Here is a 19,338-nt window from a genome sequence, read left to right on the forward strand (position 1 = left end):
AGGGAGGGGGCCTGCGCTCACCGGGAGGGCGGGTGGCAGCCCCCCACCCACCTGCAGCCCCGCCTCTGGCTGTGGTTCTAGGTGGCCTTCCTGGCTGTGGTCCTGGATGGCCCTAGGTGGCCTTAGACAGCCCTAGATAGCCCTAAACCACTCTAGGTGGCCCTAGACAGCTCTAGGTGGCCCTGAGTGGCCCTAGAAGACATCTCATGCAGTGAGCAGGGTGGGAACAACCTCTCTAGGAGGAAAGAGCCTTTGCACCTGAAAGGTGCCGAGGACGGAGGTCACCCTGCCCGTGAGCCAGCAGGAGGGAGCGAGTGGGGCTGGGCAACAGCCTCTGCGCCCCAAACAGGACACTGAGGTTCATTTTAGTTGCAACTTTCTCTCTCTCTCCAGGTGGTAGAAGCTTATAAGCAAGGGCTCAGACCAGCCATTGGCTATGAGCTCAACCCCTGGCTGCTGTGTCTCTCCAGCTACCGGGCCTGGAAGGCTGGGTACCATGGGAAGGTTTCCTTCCTGAAGAAAGATCTGTGGAAGGTAACGGTGTCCCGAGGGTCTGGCTGTGCTCAGTGCTGGCCATAGCTAGGGCAGGGCCAGGGCTTGGTCTGCATCTTCAGGCAGGCTTTGCTGATGGTTGCTTGCTCCTTCTCCAACCCACGTGGCTCCCAGGAAGAACCATCCTGCTTTCCAGGGGAACGGCAGCCTGGGTGGCGCGGGGCTGGCTGCTGGTTTTGCAGGCAGCAGCACTCCTTAGAGCAGCTCTGAGAAGAGATCTGAGGGGCTGCTGACACATGGTGGCCTTCTGAGACGTGCTGCTAAAGCTGGCATCAGCCTGAGCGGAGAAAACCCAGCAGGGAACGTGGTTCTGGGATGATGCTGGAGGCTGGTGTTCTGCAAGAGGCGCTGCTTTCACACCCAGCTCCTGGTCACCAGCACATCCCTGTCCCACACGTTGTGGGGCATCTTTGCTTCCTCCAAGGTTCAGAAGTTTGCCTGCAAGGCATTTGGCCACTGGAATAGTTCCCCCTCTGCCTGTTGCTTCTTTTATTCCCCTTTTCCTTCTCTTTTAAGGTGAACCTGTCTGATTGCTACAATGTGATCGTGTTCCTGGCCCCCAGTGTGGTAAGTCAGTCCCTTGCACCCTGACTTGTTCCGGGCGAGCTCGAGGGAGGGTTGTCTTAGAAAAGAGATAATCTGGGACAGTGGCAGAGACTCTTTAAAAAATAAGACCAAGTGGGCACCACTGTGAGTGGTTTGGTGTTCAGCACCACTTGAATTTATAGAATCAGGAATCAGTTAGGTTGGAAAAGACTCTTAAGATTGTTGAGTCCAACCGTTAACCTGACACTGCCAAGCCCACCACTAAACCATGTTCCCAAGTGCCAATGTACAGGTCTTTTAAATGCCTTCAGGGATGGTGATTCAACCACTTCCCTAGGCAGCCTGTTCCAGTGCTTCACAACCCTTTCTGTGAAGAAATTTCTCCCAGTATCCAATCTAAACTTCTCCTGGCACAGCTTGAGTCTGTTTCCTCTCATCCTATCACTTGTTACTCAGTCCTAGTCCCAACCATACACAGGGCTGGGATCAGCCCTATGTTTTGAAAGGGTCTTTGGTTGCTGCTGCCTGCTTGGGACCCACCAGCTGTGCCGAGAAGCTGCCCTGTGGTCCCTGGTGGCACTGCCATGACGGGACTGTTTCCTAAGGCCGCCTGGCCCTGGCTGTCTCTCTCTGCAGAAACCTCCCCTAGCCACCAAGCTTCTCGCAGAACTCCCCGACGAAGCCCGGGTGGTGGCTGGACGCTTCCCCTTCCCCTCCTGGACCCCCACCAGCACCCTTGGGCAGGGGCTGGAGCAAGTCTGGGCCTATGACATGAAGGAGGTGCGGCGAGCAGCACAGAGCAGCGCAGAGGGAAGCCCAGTCTAACAGCAGCCTCATTAAGCCTGGCATTGAGTCAGGGGTAGGGGTCAGAGACTCTCCGGCCCTTGGGCTCAGCTCAGAACAGCAGTGGGAGGGCTGCTTGGCCAGGCTTTTTCCTGGGGACTTGCAGGGTGGCAGTCCCTCGGTTTTCCTGGAATTATCACAGGATTTAAGGGCTAAGTCACCAGTGCCTCTTTTCTGTATGTTTGTTACTTAGTTAATTTTTCAAAATAAACATTTGGTTAGTTCTCCCCTTGAGACTTTCGCTTTGCCGTTGAGCTTCATGGTGCTCCTGAAGCCAGAGCAGCTGCTGCTTCTGGCTTCAGGCTTTACTCTGTGTCCCTTTGAAGGCGGCTCAGGAGAAAGTTAGTCCAGCTCACCTCCTGCTGAAGGATCGGTGGCCCTGCTCACCTTATAGGACATTCCCTTTTCCATTCAAATACAGAGGAAAAAAAGAGTTCACAGCCCATTCCCTTTGTCTTTGACCAAAGCCTAGCTTGAACCAGCCCTGGCTTATCTCTTAGAAGCTGAGGGGTGCAAAGGCAGGAGCAGAGTTAGCCCTTGGACTCTGGTCTGGGTCTGACCCAGGAGAAGTGTTATCACAGGAACAGGAACCTGTCCCTGCAGCCCCACAGTTGCTTGGGAACCCGACCCTGTGTCCCGAGGCATGATGTGCCCAGGGAACAGCAGCATTCCTACAGCTGAGGGGCCAGAGGATAGACAAGATGCAATTGTCTTGTCTCATTTTAGTACTGTGAATTTGAGACTGAGAACACCCACATGGTTTCCCTCACTGTGCCTCCCAGCTCTCAGCCAGGGAAGGATACTTGCCCTGGCCAGTCCACACCACAGAAAGCTCCTTCCTTTTAAATCCCGCTCTTTCCTATGATCGTGCTGCTCCTCAGAGCTGTGGTGAAGAGCTACAGTTCATGGCTGATGGTCCTGGCTCCAGGCAGTGAATGAGTATCAGCACCCCCAGCACCAAGCACGTGTGGCACCTCACCATCTGTGAACTTCCTCAAGTTGAGGATCTCCTGCTTGTACCTGCAGTGGGGAAGCAGCACCATCAGTGCCCGTGTAGTCACAACCCTGAGCCATCCATTTAAACGTACACTGTGCCTTGGGTTTGCTGTGTGCTAAGGCCATGCAGTTAATGCAGAGCAGCCAGCCCAGGCACTGAGCCACGCCGGGAATGGAGCCCTGATAGAAAACCACCACCTTTTGCCATGGAAAAGGTGTTTGTCAGCTCTGCCAGGTAACGATACCAGCAACACGTCTGACCTGCGTTCACAGCCAAGCTGGCTCGGGAGTTATGGCAGGCACAGCTGGACCACTGCTTGTTCTCACCCTCCCTTACCCAAGCAGCTGTTCTTCCTGCTTCAGGGCCTGAGGAGCTGGGGAGGAGAGGACCATAGATTAGGGGTTGCTGGAAGGCTTTAGATTTTAGGCAACCCCTCTCTTAGCTTTCTCCAAAGGATGGGTGAACACGCAGGGAAGGAGCCATGTGGCTGGGCAAGCCAGACACTGCCCCCCTGCCCTGTGGAACAAGGGATGGTGGCAGCTGCTCGCACAGCTGGATGTGCTGCAGGACATCAGCTGTGCCGGCAGCGCGGTGGGAAGGCAGCAGCCAGGTCAGGTGCTGACAGAATGGAGGGCACAGTGATGTTACTGGCAATTAGCCTGGGAGATAAACTCGGAGCACAAAGCAGAGGACACGTGAAGGGGGATCCTACTGTCTCACCTTGCAAGATGCTTATCTATGTATTCCTGCAGCTCTGACACCTGCTCTTCTGCCATGATCGCCCGAGTCAGCAGCTGGCTTCTCTCCTGCTCCAAATCCTCCTGGAGGGGCAAAGAAACATGGAGAAAACAAGGAGCTCTGTGAGATGCGCACAAAGCTGCTCAGTCACTCTCTGCCAGGTGAGACTGACCACTCCCTCATCACTCAGCTCCAGCACCACTTGTTAAGCTACAGAAGCAACCAAAAACTGATGTGCTCCGGGAAAGGAACCTGGTGACAAGAGCGACAGTGCAGCTTTCTGCAGGCACCACTACCCCAGGGCGTCGGCCAGGCAGATCAGGCAGCAGGCAGCCTTCCCTGGCCAGAGCACAGGCATGGGGGCCAGTAACCCCTGCCTGCCAAGCCAGGATTGACTCCCTCAGAAGCTTCACAGACAACTGGAGAAGCAGTTGCTAGATTTGGCACTCAGATGCAGCTTTCACACCTTCCTACTGTTAGTTTGTTGCAAAGGGAAGTGACCTTCCCTTTTAGATAAAAACACACTTTTTCCCATGGTGTCTCTGGGCAGTAGATCACCAGTTTACCCAAGCTAACCTCATAGTCCCTGTGTCACCAGGAGGATCTGAGGTGTTTGACTGAGCTTACCCCTGAGATGCCCAGGAGCAGGACCTGCTCCCAGTGCAGTGCTCCAGCCTCTCAGTCACGGCCTCTCCTCCTGACCCTCTACAACTCCCTGAAAGGAGGGTTCAGAAAGCTGAGGATGAGTCTCTTGAACCAAGTAACAAGCAACAGGCCCAGAGGGAATGGCCTCAAGCTGCCCAGGGCAGGGTCAGGCTGGCTCTGAGGAAGGATTTCTTTGCAGAAGGGGCTGCTGGGTGTTGGAATGGGCTGCCCAGGGCAGGGGGGAGTCCCCATCCCTGGAGGGGTTAAAGAGTCGGGTTGACCCAGCGCTGAGGGATCTGGTGGAGTTGGGAACGGTCAGTGTGGGGTTCATGGTTGGGCTGGAGGAGCTTCAAGGGCTTTTCCAACCAAGATGATTCTGTGATTCTTTTGGCTGCAAAGATACACACATTTTAGGTGTTTAGCTTCATGTGACCAGAGAATGATGGAGTGTTTCCTTAGGCTGCCGTGGACAGAGGAAGGCACAACATGGAAGCGGGCTGGTAGGACACCTACAGCCTCATCTACCACAGAAAACCAAACCTCTGCTTGGTTTTCCCTGTGTGTGGCAGTCAGTGTAGCAGGGATACCAGCACCAACTCTTCTTCCCACCGCTGCCACCACTGACAGATGGCAAACCCCACCTCAGCCAAGCCCTCTCCCAGCGAACAGCATGGCGGTCTCATGGGTGCTGTAGTGTGGCGTTGCAGGTGGGGAGAGTTCTCCTCCCCACTCTGGGCCACCCCATTCCCAAGTGCAGCACAAATGTCCTTACACCCAGGGGGAACCAGATTGGGAAGCTGATTCAGATTCAGACTAGACTTGAACCCGGTTGAATACAGACCCAGTTCGTTATACAGATGCCTAAATGCTCGTGCTCAAACACAGGAGGGAGCAATACAGTGCAGCAATGAGCACCTGTAAGGGCTTCTCTCCTTTTAGTAGCAGGGACAGTAAAACATTCATACATCACCAGCTGGGGACCTGCCAGTATCACTTGGTGGGCTGAGGCCAAAGCCACAGCAAGGCTCCATGGAAAGCTTTTCTGCTCCAGACTGGAGCAGCATATTGCCCCCAGGACAGCAGCTGGCTGCAGCAGCACATCCATGACCTGTGGGTAAGCGATAAGCTTTTATTCAGATGCGCTGTTCCAGACCTTTACCTGGGTGGTATGAGTGAACTCCCGGAGCTGCTTCCTGACCTCTGCCCAGCCCTCCTCATCCAGGTGCCTAGGAGAGAAAAGCAGATTTTGATCATACCCAGATGTTCAAATCCAGCCCATCTGCAGGCCACACAGCTCTTCAGGGGCTGACACAACTCATGCCCATCCAACCATAAACCCCAGCACTCTGAACCTTTTCTCTCCTGATACCCCAAACTTCTTGGGGCATGTGGTGCCATCCTTGTGCCTGGGCACGAAAGTCACAGCTCTTCTGCCAACCTGGGATTCCCCACTGTGACGGCTGGGTTTGTTCCAAGTTCACATCAACACCCATACATCAGAGGACTCCGTGCAGAAAAAGTCCTTAACCTGACACTGCAGGCCTGAATTTGATGGAAATAGAGAGTGATCAATGCTAAATGCTGGCGCTTTTCATGTTTTGGAGCATAAACCCACTCATTCTGGTCAGCGAGCATGATAGGTGAGCTGTCTGTGCAGCCCAGCCGTGGGAAAGTTCTTCTTATTCTGTCTCAGTCTGAATAAGCAAAATACAGGTCACATCTGATGCTCGGGGAATTTGGGTTGTATGCAGGAAGGAATGCATTGTGCTCAAGAGTGGCTCCGCTGCGACTGCCAGAGTTCCCTCTGGTGGCTGCAGCCTCCCAGCCCAGGCACCCGGGAAGTCATGGCTGGGATTTCATGGGAGCAGAAGCAAGGGGAACAATAAACAGTGAAGCCACGCAGCTGATAAAGATGAGAAGCAGCAGGAATTATAGCTGAAGTGCTGTGGTAACACTGGGCTTCGTGTCTCTAGCCAGAGGAACAAGGTAACAGCATGGAGAAACCCATCAGCATGCAGAAAAAAAGTGTCTGAAATGTATGGAGTCTCTTGGCAGCTAAAACAAGCCACCTTAACAACAAGATCCATCACTAAAATTCAGGTTCTGGTCTTTCTGTGTCTTGTTCCTGAGTCTGCCAAAATTAATGCATCTCTTCAAGGACAACTATAGCTTTTCAGTGTGGAAAACATGGCAGAGCCTGGTTAAGGCTCAAGGTTTTCTCAGAGACACACTTCCAGAGCCCTGTGGTTCAGGCACTGACCAACTCCTCAGTGCTGGCATCCAGTTAATGAAATACCTGACATGTTTTCTATCAAATTTTAAAAGGCTGAAAGCTCCAGCTCAGATTTCTCCTACATTTTGTTCCACCTCTCCACAGCTATAGCTGATAAAGTTTCAACAGAATAATGGAGCAGAGGGAAGAGACTCATCAAAAATGAGCAAATAAAGGGCATGTCAGGAAGCCAGGGAGGTATCAGTGCAGGGTCATCTAAGGGTTCCAGCCCAGCTTCTGCACTGGAAGGGAGGAGAAACAAGACCATCCCAAACTGGTGGTGTTTCACTTGCCTTTCTGAGGTTGTGATCCACCAAAGCATTTGGGTGTATGCTTCCCTTCAGCTTCTAAAGAGATCAGGGGGACTAAAAACCTGATTAAACCAAACATGTGCTTAAGAGCTTTCTTGGATCAAGGCCCAAATGACCAACTCATTTCACCACAGGAAATGCTGCACTGAGATGACAGCTGGCTTTTCTTCTCAGATGAGTCCCTATCAGCTCAGTTTCTCCCTATTTATTACTGTCTCCAAGTAAAGCAGAAAAGACTCCTCAATCTACACAGCAAGGAGAACTCAGAATTACAAAATATCCCGAGAAATAAACAGCACTTACTGCTCAGGAGACAGTGGAAAGGCAGAGGCTTCTTTCAGTCTTTTCTGAAAGCAAAGGAAGAACAGTATTCCCGTAAGCATTAAACCATTGCATTCTCACCACAGACCCTGTTACTTTGAAGTGGCACAACATATCCTAGCACTCTAACAGCCACCAGTGCCCTGGCAAGGAAGTGATGTGCAGTACAATCTTAAGGTTTAGGTCTCCCATCCTCTGAATTTTTAAATAAATGCATCTCACACAAATGAAGAGACATGTCTCTGCCCAGGGAGAACTAGTGGGAGGATGTGGAGCTGGCTGGTGTGTTTCTGACTGTGGTCTCCTGCTCAGTTAGCTATTCAGATTGAGACAAAGGCATTCCAGAACAGAAAACCCCATCCTATCCTCCCTTACTCACCTCTTCTTTTAGCAGTGAATCCACTGGCCTGGCAGATCTCGCACAGCATCTGCTACCCCTCAGCCCTCGCAGAGCTTAGCAACCCTCATCTATGGGGCTGCCCAGCCTCCCGGATCTAACTGTAACTCACGCCTACGCAGCAGGGTTGAAGCAACGAGGGGACTGCTAGGACATCCTATCTCTTCCCAAAATGAGAAAGTGAGCAAACACTGCCTCTGCCTGTGCCACAGACACAGCAACCCCCCAGGGAATGCCTAAGGAAGAGGCTGAATCTATCACTTGTGGGACTCTCCCCACCGCCCCCCAGTTTCACCACTGCAGAAACCCAAGCAGCCCAGCCACCACCTTCTGCAATTCATGTAGCTGCATCTCCAGCTTTGCTTTATCTTCCCGCAGCCGGTTCAGCTCCCGGGTTGTGTTTGTCAGCAGTTCTGGGTCTGTGATGGAAAAGTGGAGCTCGGCAGGGCCACAATCCATAGTGCTGCTGCCCAAGGAGCGGATCTGCTCTCGCTGGAGCCTGTAACATGCCCAAGGGGTTACTCCCTGGTAGCTTTGGTTAGGTAACAACACTGAGCATTTCTGCTGCTGATGGAGGTACCATTTGCTTGGGACCTGCTGGCTTCTGGCCACCAAGAGCCAATCCACCTGCAAAGGATAAGTGGGAGAGCCCAGCAGTATGCACAATATTCCTGGGAGTGTTTCTGAGGGGAGCTTGTCCTAGAGCTATTTGTGGCTTTTATGTCACAAGAATTTCTGCTGCTTCCCACAGCCCAAGCTGCTGAGAGCTGTGGAGCAGAGCTGAGAGCACTGCAGGGACAGGCTGGGAGGCAGGAGTTATTTGTGGTACCTCTGCATTTCCACACCATCCAATGTGGAATCAATCTCTCAACCTAAATTTTACACAGGAGAAACATATGTGGCAAAGCAGCTCCAGGGGGTCCAGAGCCCTGACACGCAGCTGGAGACACCTTGCTCCTGGCTTTTGAAGAGCAGGGAGATAAACATGCACTCCAGATCCTCTGCTCCACCTGGGAGCCCCATTTGCCTCCCTCTTAGCCAGGGGTCTGGGTGCTACAGGGAACTTCCACTTGGTCCTTCACAATAAATTGAAGAGACAGATGTAGCCCAAACCCTGGCTTAGCCCTACCCATAAGCAATCAGCAGGTTCTCATGCTTCTTGACCAAGTTCTTCAGGCGTTTCTTGTAGCCACGTGCTGCTCTAGCTAGCTGCTCTTCCCGAGACTTGTAGGAAGCTCTGATATCCTTCAGCATGCTGTCCACAAAGTATTTCATGGGAGCACGATCAGCTGGGGCTTTACTAGGCCCCATTACATTGCTGGATTTGGTGTCCATGTAGTCCTTTAAACACACAGAGAAAGAAACAGAGGTGACCAAGTCACTCCCTAAGGCACATAACCCATTTCCCACAAAGAAGGTCCAGGCATATTTGTGCTAACAGCACAGAGAACAGGGCATATCTTCCATTTTTGAAAAGCAGGAAAGACTAAATAACTTCCAGTGTATCCCTTCAAGCCAGAGAAGGTATCTGTACTGTATCAGTGACCTGCCTAGGGAAACACGGATTGGTGTTGGGAGTTACCATTTCTAGTCCCGTATTTTTTCCACTGTGCCCCGCTCTCACTGCTAGCTAGGAGATGCTTCAACAAGCCTCTGTTAGAAATGAAACTGTTCTTAACAGTAAAATTTCCTTTGCTTAGTCTCCTGATCCATCACCACACTGTGTCCTTCAGTACCAGCCTTCTCCCAGCACAGAAACTCTTGTCAAAACCTGCTTACTGCTACCTAGGGGGATAGAAAGAGATTTCTTCCCGGTCTCACTGCTCAGTATAATCAGGTATCTGTGTGTGAACCTGCCTGAATCGCCTGCTTGTGCTGAGTCCTCACCATGCTCTGTGAGCCCTACTCTACATCAGAGCTGCTTGTTCTTAGAGCAGGTCCAGGCACTGGCGTTACACGGCTCTGTCGCTGACCACGGAGGCTGGCAGAGCTCCCTGCGAGAACAGCAGCAGAGTCACCATGGAGGCAGCGACAAAGCCAGAAATGGCATCACCTGGCCTTGCCAGGGAAGTTGTCAGGGCAATGGGGATTAGAAGCCAACTGGAAGGCAGCCGTAGTAAGTAAGAGGATCTTTCAATCCAAGTAATCTGACTTTTCTGTCCCAGCAGAAACTCAGACCATTCCGTGTGGCCATACAGGAAATCTGGGTGGGGAGGGGGGATGGCATCTCCTCCTCCAGGCCAAGCTGAGGGCACAGAGCCCCCTTCCAGCTGCAAGCACGGCTTCCCAAGCTGCAAGCTGGGCTCCCCAGGCCCCACTGCTCTGCTCCCCAGCCCAGCAAGGAGGGGAACAGCAGCAGCCTGCAAGAAGTAGGCAGCCTGCATGGAGAGACCTTCCCAGGCCAGGGCAGCCCCTAGGGCTGGGGGTACCCACCGCCACATCCTTGATGTACTGCACAAGCCGGGAGCGATATTCCTCGTTCAGCTCCTTCAGATGGAGCTGCAGCTGGGAGTTCTCTGCCTCCACCTCTTGCAGCTGGCTCTGGGAGGTGAGCAGCACCTAAGGCACAGCAAACACATTCGCTGCTGCCCTCATCCTCTGGCCAAGGGGCACTAAGAAACTCTCTAAGAGTTGGGGGGCTTCATTTCCAGCTATTCAGCTTCACTAAAACTAGGAAGGTGCTGGGTTTTCACAGGACTCCACTGGAAATGCTTATAGTCTCTATTCCCCTGCTACCTTCTGTCATTTGCAATCCCTCCCCCCCTCTGGTGATTTCACCAACTCTTTCTAAATATCAGTGAACAAAATTCCTCCCACCACCTGTGGCAAGCAGCACCTTCCACCACGTGCATCGCACCCCCGGGAGAAGGAAACTGCGCAGAGAGGAGCACCTTGGTATGACAAACTCCCTGAAGAGGGAGACGTGTCAGAGCACCTCGATACAAGACATCCACCCCCTGCTAGCCCCAGGAGAAGTGCATGGCACCCATGAGGAGTGGATGAGCAGGGACAGTCCCAGACCCTGGGTGCCAGAAGGAAGCCTGCTCTTACTCCTGACTGCTCCGCCAACTTCTGCTGGGTGTCCCCAATCGCTCCCTTTGCCTCCTGCAGCTCCTTCCCCATTGCGATCCTGGGCACACAGGAAGAAGATGTGTTTATTTAAAACCCCCAAACTTCTCTGTAGGTCCAAAGCAGCCAGTTTTGGGAAGGAAATCGCTACAGGATGACAGAAATCTCTCAGCAGCTGCTGCCAGCCCCCAGCAGCCACAGAGCTCTCGCAGCCAAAGGTAAATGTCCTCCCCAGTCAGAGAGTCTAGTTCTGTGGTGTCCTGTGGCAACCTTTTCTGGGACACTGACCCCATCCCAGTCTTCCTATGGAATGAGCGCTGTGGGGGCAAGGGCTGGGGCTGGATTCCTCTCTGGGCTGTCACACATTAGCTCTGTGTGCCACAGAAGGTGGATTTTCAAAGGTGCCTGGGCCAGTTGAGTACCTAAGTAGACTTTTAAGCAGACAGCTAATGCTCTTGAAAGCCTTGAAAACATCAGGTTTTGCTTCCAGGCCTCACTTCTTCCAAGGGTGAATCATCATTTACCCCCCTTAACCCCACCAAAGGCAGGCTGCCTCCTCTCCCCAAGGACCAAATTCAGCTACAAGAAGCTCCATAAATGCCCAGCCAAACAGAAGGACGTGCCCTCAAACACTCACACTCTCTCTTCCAGCTTCTGCTGCTGCGAGTCATAGATTTTCTTCAGATTTTCAAGCTCCACTTTTATGTGATCCTGGTTTCCAAGCAACTGAGGGACAAACGAAGAAGAAGATGAAACAGAAGGCTGAGCTAAGAGAGGGACTTGTGAACAGGGAAGGAGCGAGGAGAGCCTCCAGCTGAACACAAGTCCAGCTGAGCAGTGACACACTAAGGAAAGGACAGGTTTAACTGGAGCAACCAGTGCTCTGCAGCATGCCAGAACCAGAGTCTGATCTGGAGACAGGGCACATGGAGGTGCACATGTGTCACTCTCCCAAGGGAAATTCTCATGCTAAGAGTCAGATTCCCAGCAGGAGCTGGTGGCGGAGCCCAAGCTGGTTTTGCCTGGGCTGCAGATGGGAAGGAGGCAGGGACATCTCTGTGCTCTCAGTTTTGGGTGCTTTATCATCCCCGTCTTTCTCAAGCATTGGCAAGAAGAAAATCAACAACTGTCCTCTGTACTTTTTGGCTGTTAAACTCCTGCCTCTGTACACCTGTGAGCACTGACTGAGGGAACGACAGTTGCCCTCTCTCAGCTTTTGTCTGCACAAGATCAGGAGTTATTCTAGTCCCATTTTTTCAATTGTACAGTTAAATTATTTTTTTTTTTTATAAATCAAGGCATTATCTCAACCTCAAAATTGAAGTCAGCACCAGGAGGTGCCAGCCACAGTCGGAATAAACTCCCCCTCTGCTTCCCCAAGGATCCAGCAGCAGACCCCCACACACTCACGTTTCTCTCCAGCTTTTGCTGCTCATGTTCAGAGGCAACTACATCTTCTGGCTGGTTTTAGTAAGAGACAGAAGAAGGTGCCTGTTAGATCCCTACTCTCCAGGGAGCTGGCAACAGGGCAGAGAGGTCCTCACCTTTGGAGCAGAAAGATGATGCACCATTGCTCTCGCTCTTTCCAGCTCGGCAGAGGCTTCATCGGCCATGGCAGGGGGGCAGTTGCCCTCTGTGCGGGGAAGGGTGCTCCTCGCATTGGCCAGGCTGAGCAGCTCTAGGCTGAGCTCTTCATTCTTCATGGCCTGCCAGGTCAAACAAGAAGGAAAGAGCTCTGAAATCCTGCCTCTCGGGCTCCACATGCTATCTGTTCAACACATACCCACTGTTCTTGGTGTGTACACAAGGCAGGCACTCACATCCCCTCCTGAAAGTAAGTTTTAATTTTAGTTTTCTCTCATGTCCAAAGATATCAGTGATTTTCTAATTCTCATGGAAATTCTCATCACCAGGCATCAGGATTATTCACATGTAACCTTACTCCCTTTGCCCATCTGGCTCTCGCATTCAGATACAGATCCCGGTGCCAGCCCAGCCCTGGGCACAGGGCTCTGACACCACATCTCCGTCCTGACCTCCAGCCCCCCTCCTCGCTCTAACCCCATACCCTCCACATGGCTTCCCAACTCTTCAGGCATGGCTTTCCCCATACAATGGCTCCGACCAGTGCTGGACTCCACAGTGTAAGAGAAGGGCCAAATCTCCATCCATCTAGGTTGACGCCACCCAGCTAATTCCAGTTTTGTTTGAATGCATCCCTCCAGCAGCAGGCAGCCCACAGCACCGTGTAGGCAGCAAGATTCAAAGTGATGCTGGTGTGAAGTGACACATTTCCAAAAGATAAAGAGGATCTGAATGAGAAAGGCTCTGTTACAGGTGATCTGGAAGGAACACTAGGGGAATTCATGTCTCACGGGAGGGTTTCTATGTAGATAACAAAGCTTTGATGGGGTTTATGACTGGGGACAAGCTTGAGTAATTGTTACCATGGCAGTGAATTGGGAGGATGGGAGGCAGAGGTCATCTGAGTCATCCGTGGAGAGAATAGCTTATCAAAAGATAGCACAGGGTGGGCTGAGGGAGAGAGGAGAGGAGAAAAGAGGCTGACAAAGAGGTGAGATATACAGCTGTGAAAACTGACAGCTACGCAGAGACAGTCTGCTTGTTCTCCAACCGAAAACGATCCATCTGCAGCTGTCAGCCCTGACAATTTGATCAGAGGGGGTCACACAAGCAGAGAAGTACCAGCTTAGCAAAAGAAAGAGGCAGCCCCAGGTTTGCGATGGGCTTCGCTGCCTCCCCTGCGCTCCCAGGCCTGGCCCAGCTCCAGGGAAAACCCCGGCGTGGAACCAGTTCACAGCCATTTGGGTTCCCTCTGAGCCTCACTTTGTACCGCCGCTGCAAACGGCGTAAGCCTGCTGAACAAAAGAGGAGGAGGAAACGGAGAGTCGAGGAAAGGTCAGAGTCTTGAAAAGGAAGAATTTACAGTGAGAGAAAACAGGCACAAAGTGCCTGACTGGCATCTTCTGGAAGGCACTTCCCCAGGGACCGGCAAGGCCAGCTCCGCCGCGCTCCTTTGCCTGGGACAGACACAGGGCGATGTGTGAATCGAGCCGTACAATGGGGGCCACGACAATTCAGAGGCTCTAACTGTTCCCGTACAAGGGACTGTGAATGAGCTCGCCGAGCTGCTTCTGCGCCAAGCAGCCATGACAACATATTGGCAAGGTCACAAGTAGCACTTGTAATTGGGAATGTGTAAAAGGTTCATTGTCTCCCCAGAAGAGCGCCGGGGAAGGGGAGGGGGCAGAACCACAGGCTGCTTTTCCCATTTCCTTCGGGAAAGTCCACACTGGGAAAATAATGAGCAAGAGGCCCATGCCGCAACAAGTCCTGCCAAGCCTGCCAAGTTGGAGCCTCTTTTGCTTCAGGCGGGGGATATTCAGTAGTTGGAGCCAAGAAACTGGGGTAAAACCCTCAGCCTACCGATTACAACCAGGGAATTCACCTTTGGCTTCTGGACCCTGCTCCACCAATTCTTCAGGATGCTCCCCAGGCACATAACTGAATCCATGTGCTTTCACTCTCTGAAACATTCCAGGATGCATGTGAAAACAGTGTGTTATTAACTGCTAACCTGCTAAACCCATCATTTAGAGATGTCAGCCACCTGAAAATCCCATTTTTGTCAAACATATGGCACCCCCTTGGGGACAAGAAGCAACGAAGATTGCTGAGTGCTGAGCTCTCTTCCCCGAGCCTGGCAGTACTGTGTCTCAGCAGCGTGCTGCCTTGCTGGAAGTCAGCTGCATGTGCTCTGCCTCATGCTCTGGCAGGACAACAGGAGAGGTTCACACCCCTGCAAGCAGCTGAGCTTGCCTCCTCGTAAGAAACTTCCATTTCTCAGTTTATGGGAGACAAACAGTAGCTTCACAAGAGTCTCTAACTCATTTGCAACGGGATGATCATGACCTTGAATCCTCCTCTACTGGAGTTTTGCAGACCAGTGCTCACCATACAGACAGACTGGACGCTGTGGAAACCATCATGCCTGGGGCCAGCCCCACATCTTCCCATCACAGCTCTGCACAGGCCCAGCACGGTAAACCAGGTCATCTGGCTGAACCAGCTAAACTATCTGCTGGGGGAGGGAGGCAGGAGGGTGTCAGTCATTCAATCCAAAAAGAAAGAGAAGTGGGAGTGGGGAGAGGGAGGAAAGAGAGGCAGGTCTATTGAAGTAGCTATTCTTGCCAAAGAAATACACAAATCTGGGTCCAAGAGACTTTAGTTAATAATTGCTGAGGTAAGAGTCACCAGGAAATTTGCTATATTTTAAGGAACAATCAGAAACTTGCTTATATTGAGTGGTTTTATAAACTTGCCAACCTCAAAAACTTCCAGGCCTCTTCCCGCCACCATATGAAATGAGAGTGACTACAATCAGTTCACGTGCAGCCTGCACAAGCCATGCAGAAAAAAGGGAAACAAAGCATGCTGGCAGTCAAGAGGGACCTGCGACGTGCACTCGGACCAGCCCCGCAGTGACCTCCTCGTTACTCCTAGTGACAGGGATCTGCGATGGCTGAAAAGAGAAAGGCTCTGACAGCGGGGTGCCCAGAAGAGCTTGGGGGTCAGCGTGGGCTCAGCACTGTCCCTGCTGAGCAGAGCAGGTTCTGCAAGCCCTGCTAGAAGGTGACCATGCTATATGAAATCCCCGGGCTCTGAAAACAAAACCATGCCCAAGCTACGCTGTCTCACAGCTGACAAACCTTACTGGACCTGAGCTGTGATATGGATGTGCAATCCAAAGCCAGCCAAGCTGTCTGTAAGTCAGGTAATTGTGAGATGGTGTCGAGAACACCTGAACGAACACTGCAGCCTGTCTCACCTCCTGGTCCAGCTCTTTGCCTAGGGCCAAGTAGTTGCTTTTCAAAATGATGTACTCATCTGCCAGCTCCTTCCGACTGGTCTCCAGAGCATACAGGCGTTCCTGTAAGGCATCTCGCTCCCCAGTGACTTTCTCACTGCAGAGCTCCAGCTCCAGCACACGGTTCTCCAGGGCCAGGATCTGCAGAGGGAAAGCAGCAGAATTAGACTGTGGCAGAGACCAGCAGCAATCACAGGGCATTTATTTGGGCAAACAGGTTCTGGCATGCTGTAACTTAAAGAGATATGAGTTCCATGTGAGTTTCATGGTATCTGGGGCATTGGAGGGGAATCCATTGCTCTAGCTAAAGCCAGAAGAATATGCCAAGCAAAGATGGACAGTAACAAACTGCAGTTCTGGATAAAGGTACTGGCAGAGCTGAAACCGGATACTTCAAACTTTTGGATACCATATTTTTCAGTTCAAATTTCTCTGCCTCATGCTGCTCCTTCATTTTGTTTGTCTCTATCTGGAGATCAGTGAGGTCTTTGGAAATCTAGGAGAGAACAAGGAAATCATTAAGCCCATGGACTGATTCTGAGGCTAACATACTGTTTCAACAGATCACACAGGGGAATTTGAGCAAAATACACCCCCTGTAGAAAGAGGCCCCAACATTTCCCACCAGATTTTCCACTGCAGATCTACTGGTCTCACATGCCTTCACAGCTCAGTTCTCTCCAGCTCCAAAAGTATTTGTTTTACCTTCAGTTTTTCTTCTTCACTGAAGACCATTCTGGCTGACAAATCTGTTTTGGAGCCAGCCAGCTTCCCGATCTTCTCCTGCACATCTCCAAGCTGGTACAGCCTCTCATTCCTATCCTGCAGCTGCACCTAGAGACACACAACAGCTCTGACAGCTGGTGCCAGCCTGCAGAGCCCCCCTCTCCCCCATGCTATTCTCCCACTGCGGCGCTGGTGGAAGAGCACAGCATATCCAGCTTTTCAGAGCCTGAATAGATTGTAGATGGGACTTTCAGCTGCCATTTTTCTCCTGAGATTAGGATTTCATTTGCAGAGCACTGGTTCCATGACCCAGGAAGGGGCTGCAGACCTTACATTTTTGTTAGCAAGATGCTGCACGTCCTCTGTCAGGGTACTTACGTTTTCATTCTTTGCAACACTTCCAAAATCCATGTGCTTGGAGGCCAGGATCTTTGCAGGCAGCGACAGAAGAGCAAAGGAAAGATCTAAGGATCTCTACAGCAGCAACTTTTCCCTCGAGGTCCAGCACAAGCAATGTTGCTATCAACTTTGGTTACTAGAGGGTGGTGGCATCCACTTTGATTTTAAGGTGGAGCCAATTATTACAGGCACCCCAGGAGCTCTTAGAGGAAAAGAAATTACACTTGTCAAGAGGTTTCTGTATTCCTAAAATGGCACACAGCAGATACTGAAACGAGAAGCTTAGCAGACACCCCCAGTGAAACAATATTGTCAGTTAGGAGGTACCACTCTGTTTATATTATGGACCATTCCCCAAACCTGGCTGTAGGGATGGCCTCCCTCTCTATTGCAGGGATCTTTAGAGAATTTAAGATCTGATTAACCCATTAATTAATCCATTAATTCAACCATCTGCTCCAAGACCATCCAGTAGCATCTAACATCAACTTGCTTCCAGGCATTTTTCTCTTGATCTCTACAGCCCTTGTATCTCCTGTGCCAATGAGCCATCCAAAGTGTGCCAGGATCTTTGAGCTCTGACCAAGCTACAGCTGGTGACAGGAAAGACCTTCACCAATTTATTGCTTCGCGTCAGAGATGCCATGTGGAAAACTATAAGTTTCAAAGCAAAGCATGCACTGAAACAAACTCTGATAGTCCAGATAGTGCTAGATCTGGGTTGCGCTGGTCTACACGCTGCCACTGACACCAACTGGTGATCATCCAGGCCTGAACAGGATAACTCCCAGGTGTGTGCAAAGCTAAAGGTACTTGAACAGTGTCTCTGGTGTAAGAGTGAGGGTAACAGAGAGCATAAGACATGGTGGATAATGCTGGAAGACCTTGGTGAATGGCAGCCATGGAGTAAAACTAATGCCAGTTTTTAATCTCCTCATTTTGGGCTTATTATCACTGCTATTTCTGTAGAGTGGGTGAGTTTAAGTAAGAATCTGTCTCTTACAGAAGAAAAGCTTTGACAATATAACATTCAGTAAGACCATAGCTCTGAATAACTCCTTAGTATCTGTCAAAGCTAAGAGGATGAAAGAGGGAGAGGGGCCATCCTGACAGAAGCTCTGTGCAAGCAGTTTACCAGCTCCTCACCAGTAGCATCTGGTCCAGGCTGTTGGAGAAGATCCTGTAGCCCTACAACGTGGATTGCATGACCAGCCATGGAAGCAAGACACAGGGATGAGCTCTTTTGGGGCTTGGGGGAAGGAGAAGCTAATGAAACATGCAATTACATCTTATTTTTCTGCAAAAGAACTTAACAGACCTGAAGTAATTTTATTAAGGTAATGAAACTGCTGATGAGAATTCACAGTCTCTTTACACCCACTGCTGAGCAGAAAGCCAAATTCACACACCGCCCACAGTGCTGGGGGCTCGGAAGTCTTTGGCGGGTGCTCCAGCACAAGAAGGAGCAGAGCCGCAGCTCCTCTCCCCAGGAACACTCTGTCTCCCAATGGCTCTCAGCCCCACATGGGCCCCCAAGGACAGGCACTCCCAGCCCACACCAGCCCAGGGATTGCACCAGCCCAGCAGCAGCGTGCCCAGACGCCAAGACACCCGACTCAGGAGGGTTGACACCCCACTCCATCATGCCAGCAAGGCCAGGTGCTCCTTGAGCTTCAGGGTGGCCCATTTCCTCTGGCAGATGGCGATATAAGACTAATGAACATACACATACACAGTACTATTTACAATCCTGCAGTGTCTGTGAGACAGGCAAAACCACCTTTGTGGCAGGTGCCGTACCAGCACCAGAAATGACAGTGACCACTTTTCCTGTGGTTTGGAAATATGAAGCAAATTTTTGTCCTGGTTGGCACCACAAACAGCAAAATCAGACAGAGGAATGAGGGTTTTGGGTGTCATTGCAGCCCAAAATCTCCATTGCTGCTCTAGAGAAAAAACAAACAAAAAGTATGTTTTGTTAACCACTAAAAGCTGAAATGCCAACTCTGCACTGAGTTTTTCTTTCATTCTTCTTGTCAAGGATACTTTTAACACAGCTGTTGTGGCTGGATCGTGAGCAAGCTCTGAGGTACAAAACTCTCACCCATCATGCAGCTCAAAGATGTGTAAACCACTCCCCAAATCCACACCAGCTCAAGAGGAAGCTGGTTGAAGATTTCAAAGCAATTAGCCCACCAGACCAATGCCCACTGTTTATTATCACCTCTCCTCCAGCAGCAGCCAGACTTGCCAGCCCTTGGCAGGGACACACACCTCACTCTGCCAGTGCCCTGGCCCTCATGGTGAGCCCTGAGTGAAGAGCCACTCGCCTTCATGCCTTCTCGGGAGCCTTCGGCAGGGCCCAGCACAGCGTTAAGACAGCGACTGGCTCCATCTGGCTTCCAGCGCCAGCAAAGTGAATTTGCATCCACTCCTGGGTCTAGCAGAAACCCCCTGGGCAGCCAACAGAGCAGCCTGCAGGCGGGGCTGCTCCGTGTCCAGGGAGCATCCCCCGGTGGGCCCATACGCTTGGGGAGCCTGGAGGTGCGGAGGCCGCAGCGGGTGTGGGGAGCTGCCACGGGCCGAGGCCTGCGCGGCCCCTCCTTGGCGACGCCTCTGGGGGCAGGCCTGCCC

The 19,338-nt window shown here is 51.7% G+C and overlaps 2 protein-coding genes across 4 annotated transcripts in view; one reads left to right on the forward strand and one right to left on the reverse strand.

Moving 5' to 3' along the window:
- FAM173A (family with sequence similarity 173 member A) overlaps positions 1–2,175 on the forward strand; it is a 21,498-nt gene extending 19,323 nt beyond the window's left edge. The window contains exons 2-4 of the mRNA XM_026859216.1: positions 370–534; positions 1,069–1,119; positions 1,735–2,175. Coding sequence (XP_026715017.1) covers positions 370–534; positions 1,069–1,119; positions 1,735–1,923 — 405 coding nt within the window. The 3' untranslated portion in view covers positions 1,924–2,175. The remainder of the gene's footprint in view (positions 1–369; positions 535–1,068; positions 1,120–1,734) is intronic.
- A 168-nt stretch (positions 2,176–2,343) lies between these two features.
- Positions 2,344–19,338, reverse strand: part of CCDC78 (coiled-coil domain containing 78) — a 24,859-nt gene continuing 7,864 nt past the window's right edge. The window contains exons 2-16 of one of the 3 annotated variants that reach the window (XM_026858731.1): positions 16,684–16,734; positions 16,285–16,413; positions 15,989–16,075; positions 15,541–15,720; positions 12,236–12,397; positions 12,102–12,152; positions 11,329–11,417; positions 10,674–10,752; positions 10,056–10,181; positions 8,752–8,963; positions 7,950–8,121; positions 7,208–7,251; positions 5,481–5,547; positions 3,659–3,759; positions 2,344–2,961 (exon numbers count right to left, since the gene is read on the reverse strand). In XM_026858731.1, the coding sequence (XP_026714532.1) occupies positions 2,838–2,961; positions 3,659–3,759; positions 5,481–5,547; positions 7,208–7,251; positions 7,950–8,121; positions 8,752–8,963; positions 10,056–10,181; positions 10,674–10,752; positions 11,329–11,417; positions 12,102–12,152; positions 12,236–12,397; positions 15,541–15,720; positions 15,989–16,075; positions 16,285–16,413; positions 16,684–16,716 (1,656 nt within the window). In that variant the 5' untranslated portion in view covers positions 16,717–16,734 and the 3' untranslated portion in view covers positions 2,344–2,837. Of the gene's footprint in view, positions 2,962–3,658; positions 3,760–5,480; positions 5,548–7,207; positions 7,252–7,949; positions 8,122–8,751; positions 8,964–10,055; positions 10,182–10,673; positions 10,753–11,328; positions 11,418–12,101; positions 12,153–12,235; positions 12,398–15,540; positions 15,721–15,988; positions 16,076–16,284; positions 16,414–16,683; positions 18,691–19,338 lie in introns of those variants that run through there. The other 2 variants (XM_026858733.1, XM_026858732.1) reach the window with 2 other exon arrangements.

This window comes from Athene cunicularia (genome assembly GCF_003259725.1).
Source record: "Athene cunicularia isolate RWA chromosome 14 unlocalized genomic scaffold, athCun1 chr14_part1, whole genome shotgun sequence".
In the NCBI taxonomy this organism is placed as follows: Eukaryota; Metazoa; Chordata; class Aves; order Strigiformes; family Strigidae; genus Athene; species Athene cunicularia.